At 38.3% G+C, this 27,550-nt stretch overlaps 1 protein-coding gene across 6 annotated transcripts in view; it reads left to right on the forward strand.

The window, feature by feature from the left end:
* ELAVL4 (ELAV like RNA binding protein 4) overlaps positions 1–27,550 on the forward strand; it is a 67,539-nt gene that overhangs the window by 13,790 nt on the left and 26,199 nt on the right. For all 6 annotated transcript variants that reach the window (XM_026112561.2, XM_026112559.2, XM_026112560.2 and 3 more), the window contains exon 2: positions 9,189–9,429. In XM_026112561.2, the coding sequence (XP_025968346.1) occupies positions 9,189–9,429 (241 nt within the window). The remainder of the gene's footprint in view (positions 1–9,188; positions 9,430–27,550) is intronic.

Consider the following 27,550-nt stretch of genomic DNA (forward strand, 5'->3'; position numbering starts at 1 on the left):
TAAGGAGCTGTCTTAGATGTTTGTCTCTAGCATGCTCTTTTATTACTATTATTATCTAGTATGCAGACATTTGGGAAACCCTCTTCAATCTTTCAGGGTTTGCCTCATATAGTCATTGCGTTTGGTTTTGTTTCTTTTTTACCGCCCTGCTAGCATGGAATTTAAATACAGTTTTTGTTAGCGTCCCCCACTCTTTTTTTCCCAAGATGGACAAGGCGGTCCCTGGGAGACCTCTGTTGCCTTTGTGGTATCTACTGCCTAATCAAATGCAATCCATGGGGGAACAGAGGATGTTTTCATCAATTTTTGTCTTGGAGCACCAAAGAAACATCTCAGTATTGAGCTTGTTTTTCAAACTCCTTTTGCCTTCATGTGCATCTTGGAAGAACAAGCAGTAGATCCAAATAAAAAGCCAGCAGGAAATAGGGAGCAATACAAACAAACAAAAAAACCTAAAATTTTAGGTATTGAGTTGTCTGATACAACTTTGGCAAAAATAGAAGGATGAAAAGGAGGTAGATGTTCCTTCAGAAGGTAGCGCCTGACCACATCGCCTTTGTTCTGCCTCAGAAAACGTACAGACCTCGGAGCGGCTGCGGCGCACGGCCCCCTGGGCGAAGCAGGGAGGCAGGAGCCCTCGCTGGAGGTGTTGGGACACGGAAGTGGGGCAGCTCCCCGCCGCTGGCCTTTGTTCCCGTCCGCGGGGGGTCGGACGCGAGGAGCCGAACCAGCCTTTCACCTCAGCTAATTGTGTAACCCTCACAATAGACTGGGAATACGTCCATTTTCCTTTTTGGGTATTTTCTATGGTTGCTTTTTCCAAAGCTGTGTTCCAGAGCTCAATTTGAATACTGTAAAATCAAGGCTGTATTCTCCCATATCTTCATATGTAAATTAACTTTAATGACAGAAATGATTACAAGCAAATGCCAGTGAAACCGCTCTAAATGAAGGTGGTATCAGAGGCTGGCTTTCTAAAAGTCAGTCAGTAGAAGTCGGCTTGTCCCAGTGAGAAGCCTGACCCTGATGCGGGGATAGTAGGTAACTTTTGTGACTGTCACCTGTTATACTGGGTTTTCACATGCCCTTTCCATAGAGCTCATGAGCACATCTGTTTTACATGTTTGGAGAATACCGAAAAATAGACCCCAGTGGCATTGAGGTTTTGGCGATGCATGGTTTCTCTCCAGTCACCTCAAGAAGTGAAAAAGTTGGTAACAGCTGCTGTAATGAAGTATGGTAGAAGTTTATAAAGAACAATAAAATAAATACTGTGAATTTAAGTAACATATATGCTAGAGCCATAACTATATTATGCTTCTGGAGAAGTACAATGTTTTTGCCCTCGCTGATGTGCAATGCAGCATTTTATTGTGTTCTTTCAAAAGCTGCTGCAGAGGTAGTACTTGACCGTACATCTACTCTCCATTTGTACCTGTGTCCTCTGGGCTTTGTTCTAGCTTTGCTGCGCTCTACACACACCAAGTGCAGTCCTTTCCCCTCTCCTTTCTCATCCCCAGAATACCTGCAGTGAGAGCGAGATCATGTGAAGTGTGGTATGATGCATCTGCTAGTACCTTTCATGTGGCTGTTGGCCGTGTGGTTTTGAGTATGGCTGCTTCTACAGGTTCCTTGTTGGTTATTGACATTTAAATGATTATGTGATTGACTTTGGTCTGTCTTTAGTGTTTTTTTTTGTTTATTTTTCTCCCCCCATTCCCTTCTGCCCTCAAAATCAGATGCAAAGCTTTAGAGCCCATGCTCCATGGGAAGAGGAAACATCTTCTGCTTTTCAGAAAAATTGCGAGGAGAGGTGACCTTATGACTAGGCCAGGTTTGGCAATATTGTGCTCTGTTCCCAGAGCTGTCACTACTTACCATATGACTTCAGCAATTTGCCTAGATACTTTCCTTCACTTTGATTTTTCCCTTCTGCAAAACTTGGAATAAAAGTCACAATTTTTGCCTTTCTGTTTTTGTTGTGTTGGCCCAGGGGCAGCCCCTGCTCTTGCTATCTGTTTGTACAGCATCTACCACAACTTGGTATCAATAGATCCTTTAGGCATTGCTGTGATCACAAGTAACATTGCCAGTATGTTTTACATTCTTTGCGCTGCAGATTGCGGACAAAAAATTTTGTTCTGGTACATTCAGGCAAAAGTATAGAACGGACTAGATCAAGATAAGTTTAGCTATTTAAGAAAGTCATTTCCTTCTTTTTAGGACCAAAGTTTGCCCCTTAATGAAGGGGTTTGTTGTCTTCTCCACTTGGATCATTTGTATGCTCTGTGCAATTATTGAGGTGCCCAATAAATGTGAACTTGCTGAAAACATTTGAACATCATTTCAGCATGATTACGGTGAATTCTAAAACCAAGTTTTTCGAGTAAGACTACAGCCGTGCCCCTAGAGCCAGTGTATGTCACAGTGACTGCTAGCTTCATGTGCTCTCTGAGTTGAGATTTTCAGCTCTATCTATATTTAAAATATTAAATACGACTTTCACTGGAAGGGAGGGGAAAAAGAGCGTGTAAAACTGTATGTGAGTGGGGAGTATGTCAAAATATGCAGGGTTAGATAATGATTCATTTCTGGGATATTGGATTTGCCTCCAGGCAGATTTGCTCAAAAGCTTCCTTTCCCTCCTTTATTTCATGTTCATGATGTATTTATTAGGTAAATAATAGCAAAGTCTCGTTGCGCAGTACATAAGCTTTAATAAAAATGTAATTGACAGTGACATTTGACAGTTGTGTTATAGAGAAGGAAATGTGTGTTGGAGCTGCACACAGCATCATTTGCCTCTCACTAAGGTCAGTTTTGCAAGAAGTGCACATGGTATGTATGCAAGGTTCGGGTGTGCCTATTTCCAACTCGTGCTAGAATTATGTTTTTGAATCACCAAATACTTATAATTACTCCTTATTAACGCTCTCCTGTGGGAGGAAGACATGATCTGTCCTGATCGTTTTACAATCCTTTATCTTATCCTACAAAAATGCAGAGATGTACTTAAGCCCATTGAAGTAAACAGCTCTGCTCCTGGCTGTACATTAAAGGTGTGTGGGGGGGGTACATTTGCTGGTCCAGGGCTGAGACCTGATCTTGAAAATATATTTGTATGTTCTACTTTATACCTATGGATCTGTCTTTTGCCTTTGACGTGACTATTCACGTATGTATTAACAGACGAGAGGCCTATGGCTAGATTTTTTTTCAGGCAGCTCCTGTAAATTGGGCTTTTTTTTTTTCTTCTTTTTCTTCTTCTTTTTTGACCTGTAGAGAAGTTCTTGTGGGACTCTGACTTAAGCCTTGCTGACTTCCTTGCATTCAGAAGAACAGAGACCCTGGGAGTCAAAACCTGTTTCCCAATACAGAAAGAAAACCTATGTGAATCTACATTTATTTTGAGAGGTTTTGTTTGTTTTTCCTTTTGTCATCATTATTCAGAAGATGGCTATGGGACCTCTGCCATGGCACCATTTGTTTTCACACGTAAAAGCAAACAACTTGCAATGCTAATTAAAGAGCTTTTTTAGATAAAGTATGATCTTTGCATTATTTATCTAAATTCCTTTTTAAGGGAGAATGTTCTGAGTTTGTTCATTAATGAACATTTAGAAATAATATAAAATTAGACCTCATGAATTCTTCATAAGGCGTAATTTACTGCGATCATTTTTCCTGGCATTTAGGTGCTGTGAGGAGCTTATCCTGCACAGATAACGCTCCTGACTTCTGAGGCCTCCGGATGAGCTGTCCACATGAATGCTCTGTAGTCCTTAGCATTTCATTCGGGTTTTGGTTTCTCAGGAATGCTTATGGTACATTTAAAAACACTTCTCTTCATCGCCTATAAATAATACTTATTTTTGAGATTCTTAAGCATTACTGTATTTTCTGTCATATATATCAGATTCATTTATTTTCACCTGTGGAAAATGGACAACGGCATACACGTAACAGATAACAAGAATTAAAGGAATTATTTGCTGAATATATGCTGGTTTTCAGTGTACATATGTGACAGTTTTTCAGTTCAGCATGCAGACCTTACTTCAGACTACTAAGAACAAATTTTGTAAATATAAAACATGTATATTTACATTTATTGAGCCATTGGCTATTGTTTATGCATGCAATAGGAAGATAAGACCATCTTAATCAGTCTGTGGGTAGTTTTCTAAATGATTCATTAACTGTGCTTTGCAATGGTAGATGGATGTAACATATTTACTGTAATAACAACTGAAGATTAATGTCAGTTTCTGTGGTTTGTTTAAGCATTGTAATAGTTTTATTTATACATACAGGTATTCTTTGCATTATTGCTGGAGCTAATATTTCAGCAGGAATAAATTGAAATTAATTAAATTAATTGGAAAAATGTATATGTAGATTTGATAGAGAAATACATTCCAAGTAATGTTTCAGAAGTAGGAGTCTCTATAATAGATATTTGTTGCCGATGTTTTGTAGGAGGGGTTATACCAAGCATTTTGATTAGCCTTGTTTTGCAAAGCGCTGGCAAAGCTTACGTTGTCTTCCAAAACAGTGAAGCATTTTCTTGTGAAATCTGTCAAACTAAAATACCTTGTACTTTGCTGATACGTTACCATACAGAGAAAAGTAATGCACCAAGAAGCAATTTTTAAAAGCAGCTGTCTGATCAAATATATACAGAATTTGTCATACCGGTTGCCTTTGCTTAATTTACAAAATTGCATTCTTCAAATTCTGTTTAAGTTGCAGATAGTGGGGTTTTGTTTTGTTTTTTAAACAGTTTAAAGATAGAATATTCAAATTAATTAAACATGTCTAAATTATTGATGTCTATAAATAGTTACTGCAATTTATTTTTCTTTAAAGATACTGTTAATTTGTGTATGGATAATAATGTTGCAGTACTGGAAGTCTGGAAAGTTGTTCCAAAAAAAACCAAAACAAAACCTCATACACAAATGTCATGGCACATGGCTTTTGCAATGTAATATTCCAGGAGCAGATAGCTGCCTAAATTAGATTAGAGAAAGTCTACAAAAGCATAAAGATGTTGCAAATTTTAAATTGCATGCGTAGAGGTGTAATGCTAATGTTTAAGGGACTGTAGTGTATTTTATGGATTTCTTTCTTTTTTTTTTTCTTTAATCTACTGTTGGGTTTAAGGGACTGTTGGATTTTTTCTACGTTTATTTTGCTAATATCCAAACGAGCCCTAAACGAGTTAAAGAGAGATTATAGCCTTCTTTAATGCTTCCATGGAAATGAATTGCATCTCAGTAAGTATTCTACTTAATAACAAAGGTGCTTTTTTGTGAAATAATAAAAATAATGTAATTACCAGTAATTAAAACATAATGAAAGTAAACCGTGTGCCCAGGAAACCATAGTGGCCTTTCCAAAAATAGTCACACTGTGGTACAGGTATTGAATTGGAAATTTAAATCTTAGTGTTCTGAATAGAAGAAATGGTGAGTTGCATGTTGAAATCCGTTCTTTGAATAAATAATGTAGTTATGTAATGTGCTGACTGATGTGGAATCAACTTCTTAATATTAAAAAGTCATCAACTGTAAATGTCTTACTACATGCACATTGAACTCTTAACAGTGTATTTGAGTTTTAGATGTGTAGGGGGAGAGAACAAAAAGTGTCTGAAAAGGAGAACTGGGAACATACTTTTTTGTTAGTATTAATAGTTTAAGTCTTTACTAATTTTGTGAATCACTGTGTATGTCTAAAATAAGCATTACTCCTTCGTGCCCCTACGAACTTTGAATGCATGCTCTGGTGCTTACCTGCTTTTACACAGAAATAACTCGGTGCACAGAGGCTTAAAATTATGCAGTGAAAAAAATCACGATATCTCTAATGTTTTATGATAAATGTTTCTGGTAATTCTTAAGATTCTCAGCATTTTTCTGTATCTATTATCTCATTCTTTACATAGCAAAGCAATTATTAGTAACCCCCAACTTTGTAATAATTTAAAGGGCAAGTGAGTGTCTTGATTTCCCTTTGCACTATGGAAAAATCAGGAAAACTTAATTTGAAGTGAGTGAGAGCAACTGGAAAAAAAAACTGGCACCCGGTGCAGCAGTAGTTTATGCCAAGATGTTTTGATGAGAAATTTTATAGGAGGAAATCTATTTGCTCAAGAACAGATTGTTATAGAGCAGCTTATTCTTGTGCTCTGGATTTGCTAAATATCGTAGCTGAATTGTGTTTATTTGCTTGATGTGGAAGGAAGGCATGCTGAAAATGCAACTAAAAGGAGTTTGCACAACACCTAAGTAGGGCACCAACCAGTTTTGAATTTTGTCATCTCTTATAGATTTTAAAAGATCCGGGGTTATTGTTTATTGTGGGAAACTATACATAGCTTTTGTGTCTGTTGCTAAAAATAGCTGATGTGCCTTTCTCGGTGTATTGTGCCGAGGTCCTGTTTTGCAGTAAACGAAACGGCTGGTGGTATTCCTGATGATTTTTTGAAGGCTGGGATCAGTCCCTAAAAAAGCAGTTTGCCTTTGTGGCTCTTTATATTAAGAAGGATAGGTTATATGGTTTAAATACCCACAGAAAGTTACAGTAAGCTGCATCAGCTGCATTACTCTCATCTTCCCACTCTATCATGTTAATTGTTAATTATTTGCTGGCTAGAAGGATAGGGTTTGAACTGTATGATTTTAAATGAAAATACGCAAGAGCATTAATGCTGTCCCTGCTGGAATAAGAAGTGTGCAAGTTAGTACAGAGAAATGGAGCAATGGTGAAAGTTCACTAACAGTGTAGGAAATAATCACCTTTCACCAAAAGATGATGACTGTGTTAATATTGCTCAGTCCAGTGGAAGCTCTGGTCTTACATGTTAGTGGCCTCCATTATTTTCCTTAGTTTCAGGGGCAATTTAAGGTTTTATCAGCATAAGGACTGCATAGCGAAAACCTGAACTGGATTTTTTTTTTTATTTTCATTCAAGTTGGTGCAGTTGTGCAGATACAGTACGTAGGATCAGTTGAGCCATGCCTCCCAGAATGCACGTTATCCTTAGGGTGAAAGATCCCTATACCTGCGGTAGGCTAATAGCAAAGCTTAGAGTTGCGGTAAGTATTTGCTATAAGGTTACAGAGCTGCAGAGATCAAAAGATTGTTTTCTAGCTGGACTTTTGAGCCAAATGGATTTAGTAGCATCTGAAGCATGTAGTAACATGTATGAGTAAAAACATATATATGTAGGAAATTAGTAGTTTAAAAAAGGAAATATGGTTAACACTGGATACAGTGAATGTCCTGCACAAGGAAGGTGGTTGATAAGACTTCACCGAATATCCCAGCAGTATTTGGTGTCACATGATAGATAAAATTGGCAATAGGATTCTGATTTGGATGTGCTGATCAAGTGGTTACTGTCTTTGTGAAATTTAGTTTCAGAAGAATTATGCTTCGTATTTGAAAGGCCTTCCTGTTAAACACAGGGTAGCAAGGTTTCTTTTTATTTGAAAATTGTTAAACCAAGTAGCTATTATGGGCTTGATAATCAAAAAGTAGTAATAACCCAGAACTCTTATTTCCATTGATTAAAAAGGAGGTTTATTTCACATGTGAAGCATCAAAGCCAACACTGAAACACTTCAATTTAAAAAAAAAATAGAATTGACCAAAATAAAAGCCATTTAAAGACTTAACCACCCTGATACAATTAATTTAAAACCAACTCTCTTGTTGGGGGGGAAGGGGGTTGTAATTCCATGGAGGGGGGGGAAGCGCATAAAAAAACAAGCATAGTTTGTCACAATATATACCTCCCTGGCTTTAAAAACGAGAGCAAATTAAGTCTGGAGTAATTATAATAATTACAGGATCAGATGAACACAAGGTTCAGGCTGTGTGGTATCTTAGTCCTTTAATTCTTCTCCGAATTTGTCCCCGATGTATTTCCGTGTCATGCGCAGTAAGAGTCTCTTGTCCCTGACAGCGCTCTGTGTGCCTGACTCCGTTGCAGTCTTTCATTGAGGAGGACTGTGCCCATCCTCGGGATGATCTTGGAGAACGGCTATCGGTGCAGCTGCACCATCGCGAGCTCTGCAGTAGGCTGCAAAAGCTGCCATTTGCATTGCTTCAGTTTCTCCCAGTTGCCCTTCCCTTGTCAGCGCTAGTGGCAGTGAAGCCAGAAGCAGTTGTCAAGGCAAATACCTATATAGGAAAGGTCTGAAATACCCAGGGTTTTATACTTTCTTTGTCTAAATTTGTGCAGTTTTCAGATGAAAACTTGCATCCTTCAGTCCATATCCTGCAGATAAACATGCAGACAGGTTTACTTGCATGCTTAGTTGTGCTGGCAGCAATGGGGTGACTGTCATGCATGCACCTTGCTAAACTGGGTGTGACATTTTTTAAAAGTCTGTTTGAATCTGTTCTGTGACAATTAGAGTTTCACATTTCAAGGGAGAACCACTTCTTAAAATTCCAGTCTGCACCTATGCCTGATAAGCCATTCTACAATTAAATCTTTTTGATTCTAGTAAATACCTGAAGATCTTTGTATCTCTGAAGTTTGCAAATCCAGGGCTTTATTATTTAAAGAGGTGTCAGTGCATTAGTGAAGAATATAACTGGAGAATATAGGTCATCATTGCTGGAACCAGTAAGTGGTATGTCTTGGGACACCGTGAGTTTATTAATTTAAGGCAATCCAAATGACAACACTTTGCAGATTGACTGTGCCTGGTTAATGTTGTTGTCATTGCACTCTGTGATACAGTTATTAAATAGGTAAAATATTTTACCTTTTCATATAGAGCCATACACTTACTTCATCTGTTTTAATGGAACTGTAATTTTAATTATGATTATTACCTTAAATTATAATTAAATTTATGTGGTTTAAATATACATTTGTGAAAATGGTTGTGTGATGAAAGCAGAAATCAGCTTCGCATTAACAAAAAAAGAAGGTTTTTTTTTTATTTTTTTTTTAAACTGCATCTTCGTATATGCTCACAGCCAAAGACTAGCATGACCTACTTTGCAACAATAACAGAGGAATCAAGCCGGGTTTTTTTTGTTGAAGTATCTAAATTGGCCATGAATGCTACCTACTCATTTGATTGTAAGTATCTTTAAAAATAGCAATTGTATCTATGAAACTTCAGGCTTTTTTTTTTTCCTTCTCTTTTATGTTTATTTAGATAATTAGCACCATGGAGCCTCAGGTGTCGAATGGCCCTACTTCCAATACAACCAATGGACCCTCCAGCAACAGTAGAAACTGCCCTTCCCCTATGCAGACGGGGGCTGCTACAGATGACAGCAAAACCAACCTCATAGTCAACTACTTACCGCAGAATATGACACAGGAGGAGTTCAGGAGTCTCTTTGGGAGCATTGGTGAAATAGAATCCTGCAAACTCGTGAGAGACAAAATTACAGGTAAGCTCTTGCATATTGTTAGCTTTTACATACATCAGGTCAGTTTACGTTTAGGGACAAGTAAACCTTTGTGCTCATATTGTAGGTGCCTAGCATGGGAAATACCACAAATACCGTGATAAGCTTCTGATGGTAAATCTTTAGTTTTCAGCGATACACATTAGATCTAGAACAGCTGTGGGAGGAGCCGCTTGTCTTTCAGCCTACATACAGATCTTAGGGGAAGAACGAACATTACCAGTCTGCATGTGTGTGTAACACATTTGGTATGCAGCTTCTTATAATAGAGCTCAGATGATGACATCCCTTTCCTAATCATTCCTTTTTTTTGTATTTAACACTGAGTTATTTGTAGGAGGATAGCCTAAATTGCATGAGCTAACTGACCACTCTTAATACAGACTACTACTTTTGAAATCTACCATACCTTCATCAAATTTTTGACTATAAACAACACTTCAAAATCAAGGTGATTCTGCATGCCCATCACAGTTTATTTACCATGGCTTTCTGGAGCAGCAATGGTCTGTGGTCAGGAGCCACTGATACAAATTTCATTCAGACATTTGTAGTTATTGGCTAATGATTTTAGCTTTGTTCCCTGAAAACTCTTTATTTTGCCGTGATCCTTTACGTCACAGTGTGGCACTTGCTGATAGAACTGTGCCTTCAAAATAAGGAAATACTCCCGTTAGAGATGATACCTCAAAAAGGAGAGATACATGTCTGCACCAGTGCTAAAGGAGGTGTGGAGAGAGACAGATATACCTAGCCTACTCTGTATCCTTGCCTCTGTAGCTAGGAATTCACTGATGCACAGAATGAAAAAGAAGACAGTGGGATGAACAATCAGTTTTTATAGCTTGTTTTATAGGTTAGTTTTATAGGTTGTGTGTCTACTCGCACTGTAGGTGGGGAACAGCTAAAATTTCACTGCTGTTTTGTGCATCACCAGTGTTGTTATGTTTAGCACAGTGCAGCAGTCTTGGGAAGGAAGGGGTTCCAAAACAGGAGCTGTCTTTTCTATCAGATGCACTCTTGGCATCCTGGGTGTGCGTTCTGTGAAGAGACGCTATGTAAAAATGAGGAATTTAAAATATAAATCTTTGTACCTACTTCTGTAACAGCTTGACAGCCATTGTGTTGGCAACATTAGGATAATCTATATAGTGCTTTTAAACATGCAGTGTTTCCTTTTTTTTTTATTTGCTACCTCACATGTAGCAATGTTGAAGTTGAACATGAGGTGCATAATAAATGGCCGAAGTCCCAGGGCAGTTCAAGTCCCCGGAAGTGTAGTTCAGCTGAATTTTCTTTTGCACATTGACTACGATGTGTCTATTTCAGTGTATCTTCTGATTTGGACACAGCTTCCGAGGTATGAAATAAAAAAGATTGAAAAATGGATTTTTATTATCTATTAATTTATTTTTACCTTAAAAAAAAAAAAAAGACAAATCACTCATACCCTCCTCTAACCCCAGAAATCTTCATCAGAAGAACTGAAGTCCTCTGCTTTTGTAAGCATAGCTGGCCCAGTGTTCCAGTGTGACATACCTCCCTTGATATCTGCTACCAAACAGTCAGCTGCAGACTGCTGTTTTTCTTTTCAGTCTGAAAATCTTGAGAAATTAAATTACAGGTTACTTCAGTTAGTTTAAACAGAACTGAATAACTAAGATAGCTTTTAAATCAGAGTCTGCAGGAGTCTCGAGTACCTAGCTTGAATTTTGATCTTGATAGGTTCCATGTCTCAGAAATGGGGTTTTTTGGCTTCCTGTACACCTCAAATTTGTGGTGGTTTCCTTGAAATATAATCTCAAAATTTTAGATATCGTGCATGTTGTTTTTATAGAGAGTTGGCAGCCTTTGGAAGGAAGACCATTACTTCATCTGTTATAAACAGTATTCTCTTTGTTTCATTCTATCTCAAGGCTTTTGTCCCTGTATTTGAGGAGGCGAGAAATTAGCTATATGATCTTTGACATGTTCTTGGGTAATTTTCTGCCTATGCATTTTTTTTTCCATATCAAGTGCGTAAATCTGATCAATAAAATGCTTCATAGCAACTGTTCTTTTAAAAAATTACACAGATGCTTTGAGAACATCGGCCCCAAATGACTTAGGAGCCTACATGTTGTTTTTAAGAGATACAGGTACATAAGCAGCAAATTCTCAGTAAAATCGAATTGCTATTCAAAGTCTCTGTACCATTTTTGAAAACAGAATTTAAAATCTTCTAAGGCTTCAGGAGTGTTATCAAGGTATTCTGGATCATTGCTAACTCTTAGGATACGTTTCCATGCCTCACATTAAATTTGGAGTTACATGAGTTAAATGCAGTCCTTAGCCAGAACCAGTGAATACTTTTTAAAGGTTCTTAGCACATTCTTAGCAAACGGAAATGTACTGAGGTCATAGCTAATCATCTTGTGTGTGTGGTTTTACACTGTGGGGTTTGGCTTTTTTTTTTTTGTTTTTGGTTTTTGCTTTCTTGTTTTTTTAAGCCAGTAAGCTCTTGTAGGAACAACCATCTTTTCAGGGATTATTTGCTTTTTTTATCATTAAGATTCAATGTGATTTTTTTTTTGACATTGAAGCTGTATTGCAGAATAAATGGTAAATTCTTTAGACATTCTTGCTGAACAGGTGGGGACGTCAGAAATAATTTGGTTTGTTTTCTGTCTGCTTTTGGATTTTTCATTGTTTTGGTTCCAAACTTCTGCGCACTTTTAATAAATCTCAGCTGAGTGTACTCTGTTGTAGTATGTGTTTAAACAAGCACTACTGCACTTTCCATTAAAAATATGAGTCTTCATAGACAATAAGTTGGTTTCTCCTTTCTCCTGATAAGATAAAAACATTAGGTAAAACAAGGAAACCAAATTAGAAAGTTATCTGCAAAGAGAAGTTGGTTTAAAAAAAAAAAAAATAAGGTAATATGCCAAATGAGCATGTAAAATAGTTAGCCTGGCAAAACCATGTTAAAAAAATCTCAAATGCATTTCTGAGGCTAGATGGATTCACTTGGTTCATATAAAAGATTCAGTTTCCCCTGTCCTGTTAGGAAGTGCACAGATCTTGTGAAATAATGTTTAGTCTCCAAAAATACTTTTTCCAAGGAGTTCGGAGCTAAACAAAGTCTGTTAAACATGCAAGATCCCTGTAGAAGAATTTATGATCTGGACTGTTTTATCATTATTTTTAAAATGGATTAAACAGTTACTATATCAACAATAATCATCTGCTCCAAGTGTTTTTGCACATCTTTTAGAACAGTAGTAGGTTTGGAGGAGGGGTTGGTTTTTGTTTTTTGTTTTTTGTTTTTTTTAAAGAAAATTGATTCGTGATGTTACCCCTCGCTTTGGAAAGACACATGTTTAAGCAAGCATATTCCTATACTAAAAAATGCTAATTTGGTAGTACACCGTACTGAGTTGAATAGGAATGACAGCTTCTAAGACAGCCTTTAATTTGGTATTCAAAACCAAAATTGTAAACTTCGGTTTTGTTTGGTAGCTTCTCAGAACAGGCAGGATATACAGCAGCATTTTTAAAAGATGCTAATGACTTGAAAGAGAAGATAGAACTCGGGCATACATTTTAATTATGGGGGAGGGGCTGCAATAGAAAAAATGTTTTTTGATTGCAGAAATTTTAAGGGAATGAGACAAGGAAAAACAGAGTGACTGAAAATACTTGCCTTCATTTGGCAGGGGTGTTTAATAAAAGCAGAACTTGTGGTTGTAAAGTGTGCTTATTAAATTCTTCATTTACACTACCTAATTAATTCTAGCATTTTAAATTAACAGTGAAACTGGTCCCTGCTGTACCATTTCATAGCTACAGCATATTTCGTCCAACAACCCAGTTGCTCAGGTTTAATCAGCTGCTTTCAAAAAATGAGAAGAAGGAACTTGATTTAAAAAAACTAAATGGCATAAACACTTCAGAAGAGCGTAAGATGACAGGACATGACTTTACAGAGGAAGACTACAGCTTTAGATGGATGTGAGGCCCGGTGCTTGTAAGTGAGGTTAAACTACGTAGCATTACAGATGCAGGCTGTTATTTATTCTGTCCCAAAAAAGCTAGTGATAAATCTCTTATTGACTTAACCAGGAGAAGGGAAGGACTTGAATTCATCAGAGAATTTTAAGAGAAGAAACACTGAATTCGTTTTGTCCCGTGTTTTGAAAACAAAAGGTCCAGTCAGCAGAGTGTCTGTGAGAGACATTGTAATTGCTGCTGGCCAAGTGAGTTGTCCTTGTTGACTTAATTTGGGGGTGGCATGGGGGTGTTTGTTTTTAATTTTTTTAAACTGACTTGGTGGCCTGAACTGAGCTCTTAAGAATTATATTTTTGTGTCTCTGTAATCTACGCAGAAATTTGTGTCTCTTAATCTTCAGATGCTCGGTATCTCAAATCTTTGGGTCTCAGATAATCTTTCTTATCTTAAAATGATCCGGGCACATTGTGAAGCAGAATATTTATTGAAACAGGATTTCTGTGCATCACTTAACATATGACAGTGTTTGCATATTCCTGCCGCGTGATGCAATCTGAGGTTCTTTACATGCATAATCAGGAACTTCATTGCTCCTCTGCCCAAAAAACAGCCCTATTTTAAATCGTTCCTTTTGAATTTGAAATTCCTTTAAGATTAATGTGCAAAGATTTATATCTGTAATTTATCATTTCAGGTAACTATAATGGGACCGATACAGCCTTAGATTAAGATTGCAGTTCAGAACTGAAGATGGCATTATAAGCATAATATAAACATAGATGATTCCAGTGAAAAGGAGGTCTGGATGAACCACTGACTCAAAGCATTAGCATCTATGTGTTGTCACATGCTAGGAGGGAAGAAAGTATTGGCAGTATTATCTGTAGTCCTGCCTAGAAGTTATGGATTATCAGGTCCTTCCTCTTTGTATCTTTAATCATTTGATCCAAGAAACAAAAGCTAACAAAATGGCAGAATCAGAAATAGTGCGGCATTATGAGAGAGTGCAGGAAAAATCTTTGTGAGCAGTATTTAATGTGCTCACTTTTACCATTCGTACCATTAAATTCCGAACCTGCAATGGGGGATGCTCTGCCCATGCTCCCAGCAAGCCGGATGTGAATCGGTTCTGGACCAGAAGTATTTCCATGCTAGGGTTAAGGTAGGACCATCTGCCCCTCCGTGTAAAATATAATTCTCTCTAGCTTCCTGTATAACTATTGGCTTACCAGCAAATACCAAAAAGGTACTGCTATAAAAAGCAATGACCAAGATTTTACTTAACCACGAGTAGATAGTGAATGGTGGGTTTGGGGGTTTTTGTTTTGTTCTTTGTTTTCCATTTCTGGCACTGAGCTGGTGATGAGATGTTCAGTACAGAGATTGGATATTTGGAGCTTCCTAAAATTTGGGGCGCATTTAAGGAGTCTGAATTTCAGCATCTAGAATCGATAACTATTTCTGAAAGCCACAGCTGGAGCGGGTCTGTATCCTCAGGATCAGAAGCCGTTTATTGGCGTTCTGCACTGTGACAGTGAACCTGCAGAAAGATGGAAGGGAGGAAGCCAGGTATAATGATGTTGCCTTACAATAAGGCTTCTCCAGGAGGGAAGCATTTGAATCTCGTAGCAAGTGCACAATAGCAAGAAAACACTGTTTAAACTTTTTCTAGTAAACCAACATCTTCTCATATTGCCCCATTGTCTGCTGCAGGCAACAGTGAAGCTTTAAGTATTTTAATTGGGAGGTTTTGCTACCCGATAGAGTAGAGGGACATGTGGACCATCTTGGAATCAAGAAGGGAATCTGAAAGCTCAGAAAACAAAGCCAAAATCACACTGTAAAGATACAAAGCAAAACCAGGATTAATGGTTTAACTAAGTTTAACTGTAGGAAAGAGGCCTTTTGGTAATACTGTTCATGACAATAGAAAGCACTTGTATGGTTAAGTCTGCATTTGAAAGACCCAGGCTGGAAATTGCTGAGATATTAGTAAAATTGTGCTTCTTTGTCATGAGGAAAAATATTTATTTTCATTCACGGGAAATACATCACAGTTATTTATGTTTAGAAACTGCAGATTGAATGTGAATTCTCTGAAAATTTCACATACAAAGGCTATCAGCACTTTATGTTCATTTTTCTCTAGGAATTTTTTAAAAGAATATACTCTAAGTGTTTACTACTGAAGGAAAAAGATATATGACCTATATGCAGATAAATATAGCTCACTGTGAAACCCAGCATTAAATTACCTGATCCTAAGTGATTGAAACGCTAATCTGGACATAAACTACTTTTACAATTTGATGTCCTATTCACTGATTGTGAGTTTTGAGATATTAGTGGTTCCAGCAGTTTTGCCCACATAAAATACATCAAACAGGATTATAGAATGTAGGGATTACGTTAGATAAGATTTGTAAACTGTTTAGAAAGTATGTAAACACTCGTGCCTCATGGCATAAGCCCACCTAATAACAGGGTTTAGGAGAAAAATACCTTGTAGAAGTGGTTGATTCTATTGTTGACTTAGAAGATGTTTTTTTGTGTATATATATATATGTATATGTGTATATATATAGAAAAATATGTATATATGTATGTATCTATATAAAAATTCTTTGTGAAGCAGTATTAACTGGTTGCTGATCACTGGTCAGTTATTAAACCAGTTGCTTTGCACCAGTGGTAGACCATATTCCTTCAGAATAGAAGAAATTCATATACTATGGTGTTCACCATTTATAAAGTGAATATAATTCTGGAATTTGCTTTATAGTGACTCCCTTAAGAAGCAATGTTTTAATTTTTATGCATGGGCCTTCTTTGAAGACATGAGATTTAGTCTGCTGCCTAAATGTTTTCCATTTCAACAACGATTGAGTACTCTGCTGAAGACCATTTATCTGGAAAGTAATCCCAAATTAAATGAATTATCTCAGTTTTTTCATGAGCTGACTTGTAGATTGGACTAGTAATGATTATTTCAATAAATATAGGAAATTTGCGTGGAGATTGTTTAGGGGAGGTTGGGGATTGTTTCTCTGTTTATTTTAGTGGTCAAAATGCAGTGAAGAAACAGTGATCAAGTATGTAGAAGAAGCTCAAGAAGTGCAGAAGTCTGAAATACTATATTTTAGGTCTGGAAAAGGAAAATTATTTCTTTAAATCAGATGAAATGCAGAGCATACTTTAATTTTCTGTTATTAACTCTTTGTCTGTAAATAATGCTGTGGTACCTTCAATAGAATGCAGAGACTTAAATATTACAAGATATTAAAAATGGACATATTTCAGGATCTGTTACGCCTAAAATAGAGAATTATTTTTTAAAAGACTAAATGCATGGTTCTGAATGTTGTTAAAGACCTTTTATAAGTTGATCTTAATTTGGTGGCCTAGTTATTTTATTTTTATAGCTTATTTCCTGAAATGTATTCTGTTCTTTAGCAGAGGTAAACCTAATTTCAGTGTTGCATATCCTATTCTCAGGGCTTCAAATTCAAGAAAATCCCCCAGTATTGATTATCTAAATTAATAGTTACATTAAGTATCTGAACTAAATTCATTAGCACTGTGGGAGAGGGAACGTAGAAAAAGTAATGAGTATCTTACTGTTGGAATTCTAAAATGTATTTGGTGAGATTTGATGTCTCTTCTAAATGCCGAGGAAAATGGTCAAATTTGCATCCGTCTTTCTTTATCGCTTCTCTGCAGTCGTCTGGTGCATATTCTGCACAGACGAACAAAAGAATTTTGATTTCTTGATTATTGGAAAAAAGCCATTGAAATGAGCATTGGGGCAAATAGGCAGAAAGCAAGAAGGCATGACCCTTGTGCTGTGAAAAATCTTTCTAATTAACTTCAGCAGTCTCAATCCTGAGATTGTTTTGAAGTGTATTAAAGGCCTATAATGCATGTATAGTTTATTCTGCCTGTTTTGAGTAAACAACATCACTTTCCCATCAACTCTAATGAGGAAGGATTAGCAGTATAGTTTTCCTCAACAGCACAAGCACACCTACACCTCTGAAATTGTGCCTTCCAGGCATCAGGCTATTTTTGATGCTTTTCAGTGTGTATGCTGACCATATAGTCTGCGACTTTCTTTCCCCACTTCAGATTGTCTGCATGAAGATATGCCATCTACCAGGAAACAACTAGGCAAAATGGCTCTGTTGGTAGAGCCTTGGTTTTGATAGCAGTCCATCCTTACCTCCACTGTTTTGTGTGCCTTTCTTTTCTTTTTTTTTTCCCCTCTCGCTCAATTGTCCCCTTCTCTCTAAAAGCACAGGCTTTGTGCTTCAGCATTCATGCCCAGCTTCTTCTGTCCCTAACTCTTTTCCTTTTCTTTCCTTTTAGCCCAAGGAGGACAAGGACAAAGGGGAGGAAAGGAACAAGAGAGAGTTCCAGAAAAGCATTGGGAGATTTGGCAGCAGTGATGCACTAGCTTCCAGCTGAGGCAGGGCCTTTTGGGGCAGCAGTAGACAGCACACCAAGAGAGATCTCATCTTTCAGGGCTCCAAGGATGCCTTCCCCAGCATTCATCTGTTTCTTGCTAAGCACAAGAGAACTTCTTGTTTGACTTGAGACCTTCCACCCTTCAGCTGTACCAACGAGCAGCACAGCCATGCTGCAGCTATCATCCCTGCCGTCTCTCCAGCACTCTTTGTAGACAGCTTGTCCAAGAACAAAAGTAACCTGTGCAAAACCAGTCTTAATGGTTTGAAATTGACCCAACTCCTGCTCTCCCTTCTCACAAGAGTATGCTTTTTACCAACACTATGTTAGCTTTAAGATGGATTCTAATTAGTTTGTGAGCAGGATTATCTGATCTGTCTGCAATAGCTGTGTCTCGTACTCAGTGAGCTAGGAAGGTCTTGCCACTTCTTTGTTCCACAGCTGATTCATCTTCACTCAGCTTCATAGAGTGCAGGCGCTTTTCCCCACAGCCAGAAGCTTCATAGAGTGCAGGCGCTTTTCCCCACAGTCAGAACCTCCCTGCATGATGTCCTTCACCTTGACCTCTGGGAACAGTCAACCTGAGACTTTCAGGTCAGTAATGGAATCTGTTCCCGTTGGGAGTGTGCACTCCATCTTTTCCTCTCCACATTTTCTGCTAGCCTAGTTTATAGGCAGCCCTTACAGTAATGGGGTGGGGAGGGGAAGCTTCAGACTCAATCCACTTAGACCTCATTCCCCAAATTTATCTTTGGGTTTATTCTAACAGTGTCTGACTTGAGCAAGGACCCATTCACATGATCAAGCCAACCTCTTCCTAATGAGAGACCCTCTAGAGAGGGCAGAGTTCCTTTTGGGTTATCTACTACATAGAGGTCTTTCCAGGCCTTAAATCTTTCTCCTCCTTTGCTTCCAGAAGACTTCAGAGGTTCAAGCCCAGTGCTTTGAAACTTAGGATGTCATTTGACTCATGGTTAAGAGGGTTAATTGCTAATCATGTTATGTCATTGTACACAAGAATATGTAGAGTGGGGGATTTACCACCATTTTCTATACCTATACATACTTTACAATCATCACCATCTATTCTTTTCTTCCTCTTGAAGGACCGTTGAATAGGATAGTTGAAGGACAGCAATTCTATAATCAGCACTAATAACTTTCTCAGTAATCCATTGGCTGTGGCTCCTCAGACCATGGGAGGCTCAGCCATTGCTGACAGACAAGCATATACCTTTGGGTTGCAGTAACATCCTAATTCAGGTCCTCTACTTCTTTCCTGGAATGGACATTGATAGGGTGTTTCAGTACCTGACTTCTTAACCATTTATGGTACAGCCTGACTGTAGTTTAGAACTTTGTGCATCTATGCCTAATCCTTGGCTAGAAAATGTAGGCTTTTAGACTCCGTTGAACTTTGTTTCAGGTTTTGCCCAGATTCCATGTTTCCTGTTTCTGTGGTCATAGATGCCAAAATCTTGGGGTCTTTTTCTTTCCTGTGAGATTTTGATTCTTAAAAAAGCACAGAGAGAGAGAGAAGTCAAGCATCATGTCATTGGGTCTGTCTCTTTGACTCTGCTCACCTGCCCTGCCATAGCTCACTCACTGGTTTGGTCTGTTGAACGTAACTGCTGTTCTCCTTAAGCAAGATCCATCCCTGATTCACAAGTATTCCTAGGTATCTCAGTTGTCTCCACGAGGAATTTCAGCACAAGTTACTGACTTGCAAACACTGCTGAAGACAGGATATTGGACTAGGCAGACCTCTGTTCTGACCCAGTACTGCTGTTGTTATGCTCTCACAGCATCTGTTTAGTCAGTGGAATATCAGCTAGAGGAAAAAAATGAACTCTTTTCATTATTTTTTATTCACAAGAGCAGAGAATTTTTTCAGTTATCTGACTTCTAAGGGCTGTTGCAAAAACAGATGGACAAAAAGCTACATCATGCTCACCTACAAGCAAACAAATGGCAGCATCCCCAGTATGATTAATTGTTACTGTACTAGAGGGGCTGCTGTTTCCGGAATGGAAGGTCTGATGTGTCTGCTGCCCTATACAGAAAAAGTCTATCCTCACATGTATTTTAAAGCATGATAAATTAAGTACCAACAGGCTTCTTAATGCTGCAGGATTCTTGGACCCTCAAAATGAGGCCGCCCTCCCCTTTCTTAGGATGCTGTCTGTTAGACGTAGGGGGTGTTTTGACTTGCCCTGTTGTGAGGATGGTAGGTAGGGCATGATAAGGTAGGACATGTAACAAGGAAAAAGTATTTCCCAGCAATTCCTTTTTTAGACTCCTCTGTTCTCCTACGTACTGTATCTGTGTCATTTCTGTTTACCAATGCATCTCTTTCTCCCATTTCTCTACTTGTTCTTTAACTTTTTTCCCTGCTCTGGAAGCCTCTTTGTCTTTAATCAAAAAGAGAAAAACAATCCCAAACCTGAGCAGCTTGGGAGCTTCATTGTATAATGCTTGACTGATACATTCTTAGCTGTTAGGCTTTCGAGTACATTGAAATAACTGCTTTGTTATCTTGATTTTTTCCTGCTGGTAGGATTGTGGCACGTACTTGTTCAAAGTTAGGTACGTTTAGGTGCTTTGACAAACCAGAAACAAAAGAAGGAAAAAAAATGCATGTGTTTCCCTCCCCTTTGCTTCCCCCACCTACATGTTTAATATTGTGAAAAGGAATATATTTTAACCAAAATGAAGTATCATAGAGTCTTCACTGTTTCTGTGGTGGTCAGCCACCAAGAATGGCTTGTAGTCACGACGTCAAGACGTGGTATATCTGGTGACACGTGTGGATATCATCATAGGAAAAGGTATTGCTGATACAGATGGAATGGGCCACATTTAAAAGGAACAAGTTTGTTTTTCAGTCTGGAGGCAAATTCAGTCAAGGGAATATTCATTCTAATATTCTTCAGAGAATAGCGTGTCTAAACCTGTATTTCAGACAGAAAAGAAATTACCGAGAACTGCTTGTCTTTTCAATGAAATTACCAATAAATTTAAGTGATAAAGCTAGTTAGTACATGCAGCCAGCAAAGACATAACGTTTTCTGCTTTAAGCCGTTTTCCTTTTCCTTACTTTCCTTACTCAACAGGAATATTATAAACATTTGAAGCATCTTCAGAATTCCTGTTCTTGTTTAAAAATTCTTGAAGGCTGAAAACATATTTCTGCTTTAAAGTTGAAGCAAATTTTTTATATAGGCTCATGGCAGTCTATTTGGATAGCAAAATTTTATAGGTAGTGCTTTTTGGAACACGATAAAGTGGCATTGCTTTTTTCAGTATCTTTCCAGATGCTGTTAGAGTAATATACATAAATCTAACTATTACAGATTAACCTTCTTAGATGTCAGGTTGCGGCTTTTATTTATGTTTTCACTGATCAGATTAAAAATGCTGCAGACACAGGTTGTGCTGTTAATATTAAATTTTGTATTCCGGTCTATAATAAATGACTTTCCTCTGTGCATTGGAAAAACTGGTTAGTAGAGCTCAAAGAGAGTTTAATTAGTAGGCTGTTTGTGAGACAGAATAGGTATTCTGAGTCATTGTTCAGAATTACTGTGACATTTCTTAGTGTTGTGGTGGCTTTTTGTTTTCTGTTGTTTGACAAAGTCTGTTTAGGTACAGGACCCTAAATGTTCCTGAATTAAATCATTTAATGACAAAATTACCAAGGCTTTTTAAATTTGCAGTCAGCCAGGTTTCAGATATTCCTCCTGCAGCATATTATGTCCTATGTAATATTTTTGTTTTGCAAAACATTCTGGTTTTCTGCCAGCCTCATGTGCCTTTGCCATTTCCTTTAGACTAAAAGTGTTACTGCCACTCTTTTCACGTAAGATGCTTCAAGGTTTGAGGATTCATCAGGCTTTCGTGTATCAGCTGTGTCTTTCCTTTACTGATCCCTCTGCTTACGTGGTTCCTCTGAATGAGAGAGCATGTTCTTGGCCTTCTAACAAAAGTAGCTCTCCTATAAACCAAGTTACTTTTTGTTAAGGCAGAAACCTAGATCAGCACATGGGCTCTGTTACTGTTCTCTCCTTCTGCCTTTCCTCTGCCCCTTATCCCCGCATGCACTGCCTTAGTCTGTTAGAGTAGTGGGCTTTTTGGAAACATTGCCTCTGGATGCCTGAAGTCACTTTTTAGTGCAAAAGTGCGGTGCATTTGACCAAATTCTCTGCACAGTACAGTATTTGATCTCTGTATTCTGAACTTACTGTCCACTTGGTTAAGGCCTCACCAGTGCAAAATGAGAATCAAGCTTGCTTTTTTCTTGCTGCTTTTTAGTTTCTGCTCTATTGTGCAATATTATGTTTCTGAGTTGCTTTTCACTTTGGTGATTTAAAATTATTTGAGAATACCAGCTTTGGGAATGTGATGCAGGAGGGGAAGGCAGGTCTGCTGTAATGAAGCATGTACCTCTTCCGTAACCTACTGGTTCTCGCTGTCAAGTGCTTTTTCTCCTGGGTTTCAGGCTGTATAATTTCTTTATCCTTTCTTAATTTTATCCTCTCTTTTATGCGTAACACTTAAGTAACCCACTTCAGTATTTGCTCTCCAGTCATAGTGTTCACACATTTGAAATATCTTTTGGCTTTTGCATCTCCTTTTAGTCACTGTTTAACCAAGGGGTGGCATATTTTAATATTGGACACTTCTAATCTTGCCTCATAAGTCATTCTCAAGCCTCAAGTCATTTTTGATTACATCAGCTACTTGAAAGCGACAAACTGGAGGCAAATTTCCTTCTCATATATTTATGATATATTTATTGCTATAGCAGAGTACGGCCTTTATTTTTTTTTTATGTACTGCTGGTCCAGCAGTGTTACGTCCTCTCTCCATGATGTGACGCAGCCTGTTTTAAGTGTAACACAACCTGTTTTAGATGTGAAAGGCTTCCTACCACGCATTGCGCACTTCTATCTAGTGCATTTGCTTCTTTAATTCCTGTTGTGTATTTTTTTCCCTACACTGCTGTTTCCCCTTTTTTTGTGCGTTATGTTTGTCATTTTTCCTGGATGCGTTCGTATTTGCTATTTCTTAGCCTGTATCTTTCTAATCTCTGTATTCCTTTGTTTAATTCTTTTCTTCTTCTGCTTTGGCTTTGCTGGTCTAGATAGATGATAAGTCATGGCTATTTCTTTTCCATTCAAGCCTGTCTGCAGAACACTGGATTTTTATAGTACAGTTCCTGTTCTGTTCTGGGACAAAGAGGGGAGGAGTGCAGCCTTGTTCTTCTCAGAACAGCTGCTAATTCAGAGGCTGCATGCCTCTTAAAGGGAGGGGGAGGAGAAGATGAAAAGAAGTGAAGCAGGAGATGTCAACTAGGGGGAAAAAAAATCCAAATATTTGCTCGGAAACTGAACTCCAGTTGTCTTATATGTCAGGAGCAATAGCTTCTAAAAACATACTTAATCAGTTGCTTGCAGTAGTATGAATGCACCCGTGCTTAAAATCCAGTTTTACATTTAAAGAAACTTGAAAAGGAAGCAAGAACAACAAAAAAGAAAAATGAGGATAATGTATTCTGCAGCATGAAATGTGCGTGCTGTTTACAGGATATCTCCAGTCCAGCACAACGCTCACAAGCACTATGGTCCAATAATGAGGTTACTGGCTTAAGGTGGAGGAGATACAGTTTTAGTTTCCTGTTCTGTTAATTATGTTACTTTGTCCAAGTTCACCCTGGAAATCTCAATGCATTTCAGTTTTTCTCCTTCAAAATAGGAATAAAAGTGCTTTCCTCAAAGTGGTGTTTGTGAGGAAAGGTGCATTCAAGAGATAAAATGCTTCTATGCGTTGGTAATGGGAACCGCAGAAGACTCCAGCCAAGTCAGCAGCATCTGTCTCAAACTGACGCCTAAGCTTTGCATGCAGATTAGTCCAAGTGGTAAAGTACAGTAATTACACAGTAGACTTTGTTAGAAGTCTGTATAGTACGCAGGTAAGACCAAAGTCTTATTTCAGATGAGAAACAGAACATTTCAAACGCTGGAAACCTTGAAAAGCCTCTAAGGCACTATTTGCAGGAGTAGGCATATTTAATGCCACTGTCATGGTCAAGTTTAAAATGGAGTAACTGCATGTTTTGGAAACACCTCTTGAAATGTCTGCCAGGTGCTTTAAGCTCAGGGTGTTATGGTCATTGTTTCGATTTCTTTTTTTTTCCCCGAGTACTGAAACTCCTTGGACTGAATGTTATTTCAAGAGGAAGGAGAATCTGTGGGGAGTGGGATTTTCGGAGGCTCTGCAGTGCTTGGACAGTGGTGGGCTCTGTCGAAGTGTGCTCCGTTTTGTGTGTTTGTTTTCTAGATTGATGTGTGGGGCTACCTCAGAATAAAAAGCACCACTATGTCTGATTTTGAGCGATAGCAGCTAATGTCAATTGGTATTTAATTTCCCTGAGAACTGCCAGTGTTTCAGCATCTCTGAATATCAAGCCATTAAATTATATTATCTTGCATTAAGGGATTTGTCAAAAATACAGAGAGGAACAAAACTGATGCTGTTTTAATCTTCTCTGGCATAGCCTATTGAAAACAGACTTTCTTACTTGGAAAAGTAATTCTTGAATGACCTTGCTTTTTCTGTTGTGGGGAGTTTGGGGTCAGAGAGAATTTTTTAAGTGTTTTTTTTTGTTTTGTTTTTGAGGTCACCATATTCAGGGCCTGGTGATTCCAAATAAAGACTAAGAGATCTGGAGATCACAGTTATCTCACTAATACTAAAGATTTGATTGTTTTAGGTACGTTTATAGGAATTTGTTTCACGTTTTGGGTGAAACTCTTTCTTCCCCCTTTATTCTCTAGGCTTGTTATGGTACCTCTCCATTCAGGTATTAAAATTGAGTGAGTAGCTGTCTGTATGTCTGGCTCGTTTTCCCTCTCTTAGCCTCTCCCTCAGGGAGAGTTTTATGTGGGATGTAGTACTCTGTTTGCAAGGGTTTCCTTTTGGGGATTTTCATCTTGTATCAGTGCGTCTGTTGGAGCAGGCCTGGTGGAAAGCAGCCCCTTTCTCTTGGCTGGGAAGGTGTTAGGTCCTGAGGCAGTGCATAGAGCTCCCATGGGAGTTTGTCGGGCAACTCACTGCCTCCTCAAAAAGGCCAGTTGCCTGTGCGCACAAGCCTTTATCAGGGTCTTGTTGGCATTGCCAGGATGAAGGCAGTGATAGGAATCATCTCCCTGCAAGATTTCTTATGGGAAGGGTCCCACCTTTGCTGTCTGGGAGTCAGAGTGTTCGTGTCTTCTGGGGGAGAATTTGCTGAGGGCTCTTGTCCGGTCTGTGCAGGTTTTACGTCAGCATATGCACTTTTACAGATGCTCAAGCTTGATGTAGGCTTCAGGTGTGGAGCGCACACAGGGATATTCAGTTAGGTTTCATTTTGCTGACTTGTTAAGTGCATAAACCAGCAGCAGGGTGTTTTTTTGGGGGGAATGCTGCTGAAAGGTGTCCCTGTTTGAATCTGGAACCTAGCATTCCTCTCCAGTAGGATCTTCAGAAAAATGTTCTCCTACCAATACTTGAATTTTGCTGGTATCTGCTTTTAACCAGGAATTGAGTGTTACTCCTTAACTGTAGGTGCTCTGCAACACCAAAGCGCATTTTGGACACTAGAGGAGCGCTCAGATTGGGATGTCAGCCAGTTGAAAATTACCTAGTTTCAGTCAAAACACAAACTATTTTACTCCTCAGCCCTATCTCATTTTTTTTGCTTTGAGAAAGGCTACATCTTTTTCCCCCAGATTCTTGCGAAAGTGACAGGTGTATTGTGATAGGAAAAAGATGTTTCCTCGCTCACTGCTCATGGACAACATTTCTTGAATAAATTCAAGTCGGTACAAATATAAAGTGTTTGTGTTTATTTTAAATAAACTGTAGACTAGACGGATGCTGTGATAAAGAGCTGCCCTAAGCACAGAAGTTACCTTCATGCTCAGATTATAAAGAGATAAAGGGATGGAAAATGAATGTGAATGATGTTAGTGTTGCAAAAAGCATCAGATAGGGAGCAGAGTTTGAGCTGGACTGGGCCATCTATGATTAGGTCTCATTTTCCTGTGGTCTGAATTTTCTCTCCATGGTTTATCTCCTTTTCAAGGTAGACAGCTTTATTGGTTGGTAACTGTCATAGAAACCAAAAAAAAAAAAAAAAAAAAAAAGTGAAGTAGGCAATTCACTTGACCCTCTTTGTACGTTTTGAATGCATCTTCTCAATGATGTTTATGTAACCTTCTCCGAAAGCCTGTACTCCATATGGCTTTTCATATGAGTTGCAGTCATTCTTTGTCCTTCCAGGAATGTGTGGTGTTTTTAAAACACTTTTGAAATGGTTTGGAGGCTTACAAGGTTGTGTTCTGAAACAGGACTACCAACCGCAGTAGGACTTAACCCAAATGTAATTAAGTCTCTTATGTTACTGTTATTTAAAAGATGGAGAGAATGATGACTCTTTCTTAGGGCCCATCTCTTTTTTGCTTGCTTGTTTTCTTGGCAGATTTCCTTAGACGGTATTTATTAGGAACATCCCCAATTCATGAGAATACTTTTGGGGAAAGCTCAAGAGTGTGTGCATGTGTGTGTGGTTCTGCTTCGAAGTCTCAAATGCATAGTGGAAGTTGAGCTCAACTATTTTGGTAGATAAAAGTTCAGTCTGGGAGATTCTTCCCTGGATGTTCGCTCAGGTTTGGAGTGGTCAGATGTTTCAGCTGGGAGAGGCAGGGAAATTGCAGTGAGCATTATTTTGTCTTTTGGTTCCAAACCCAGTGTGACTGAAGGCTGTTACGATCTGACGGCTTCTGCATGGCTAATAGGAGATGAGCTGTCAGACTTGGCCTAGTTTTGAAAGGCAGATATTGTGTCGCAAAAAAAAGCATCGATGCTCAGTGGCATTCATGTAATGGGTGTCAGATGGGCAACTTTAGTTAGTTTTTACATTTGGGCAACAGATGACAAAACCATGATTTAAGGAAGTTAGCATTGCTGCTGGCTCATTCCGCACTTGTTTTCATAAATAAGTGTTTATAGTGACAACCATAGTCTTCTAACATGACTGCCAGTGTAATTTATTTTAAGAACAAATATAAAAACATCTTTTTTATCTTAGTATTCATCTGCTCAAAGGTGAGCAAGTCAGAAGAAAGTCTGACTCTTTTACATGTTACTTTTAGAAGAGTATTCAGCAGTAGGAAGGCTTTAGCCTTGTCTGAGAAGGTAGGGTTTGTTTTTATTTTCCTTATGGGAACGATTGCATTAGAAGCTCTATGGAGAACAACCAGCAGGAACAGCTTATTCATAGAGTTTCAAAATAGAAGAGACTGTTGTGCAGTTAACACAGTTAACCAGAAACTTTCCTGAATTAATTCTTGCTTGAGCTAGAGCATAGCTTTCAGAAAAAATCTGAACTTTTTTTCAGAATTTCTCATGGTGAAAGACCTGACACAGTGCTTGGTAGGTGGTTAATGTAATCTGTTACCTTCAGTATTCAAAAACGGAACAAATACCTTCCCCAGAAAAACATCATTTGCTTTACTTCTAGTCTAGTTCAACTGCTGAGCGATGGAACATGGACATATAACTGTACCTTTATTCTGCTGGAAAAAAATTGTGCTTCTGTTGAGTGTT

This window comes from Dromaius novaehollandiae, chromosome 8 (assembly GCF_036370855.1).
Source record: "Dromaius novaehollandiae isolate bDroNov1 chromosome 8, bDroNov1.hap1, whole genome shotgun sequence".
NCBI lineage: Eukaryota > Metazoa > Chordata > Aves > Casuariiformes > Dromaiidae > Dromaius > Dromaius novaehollandiae.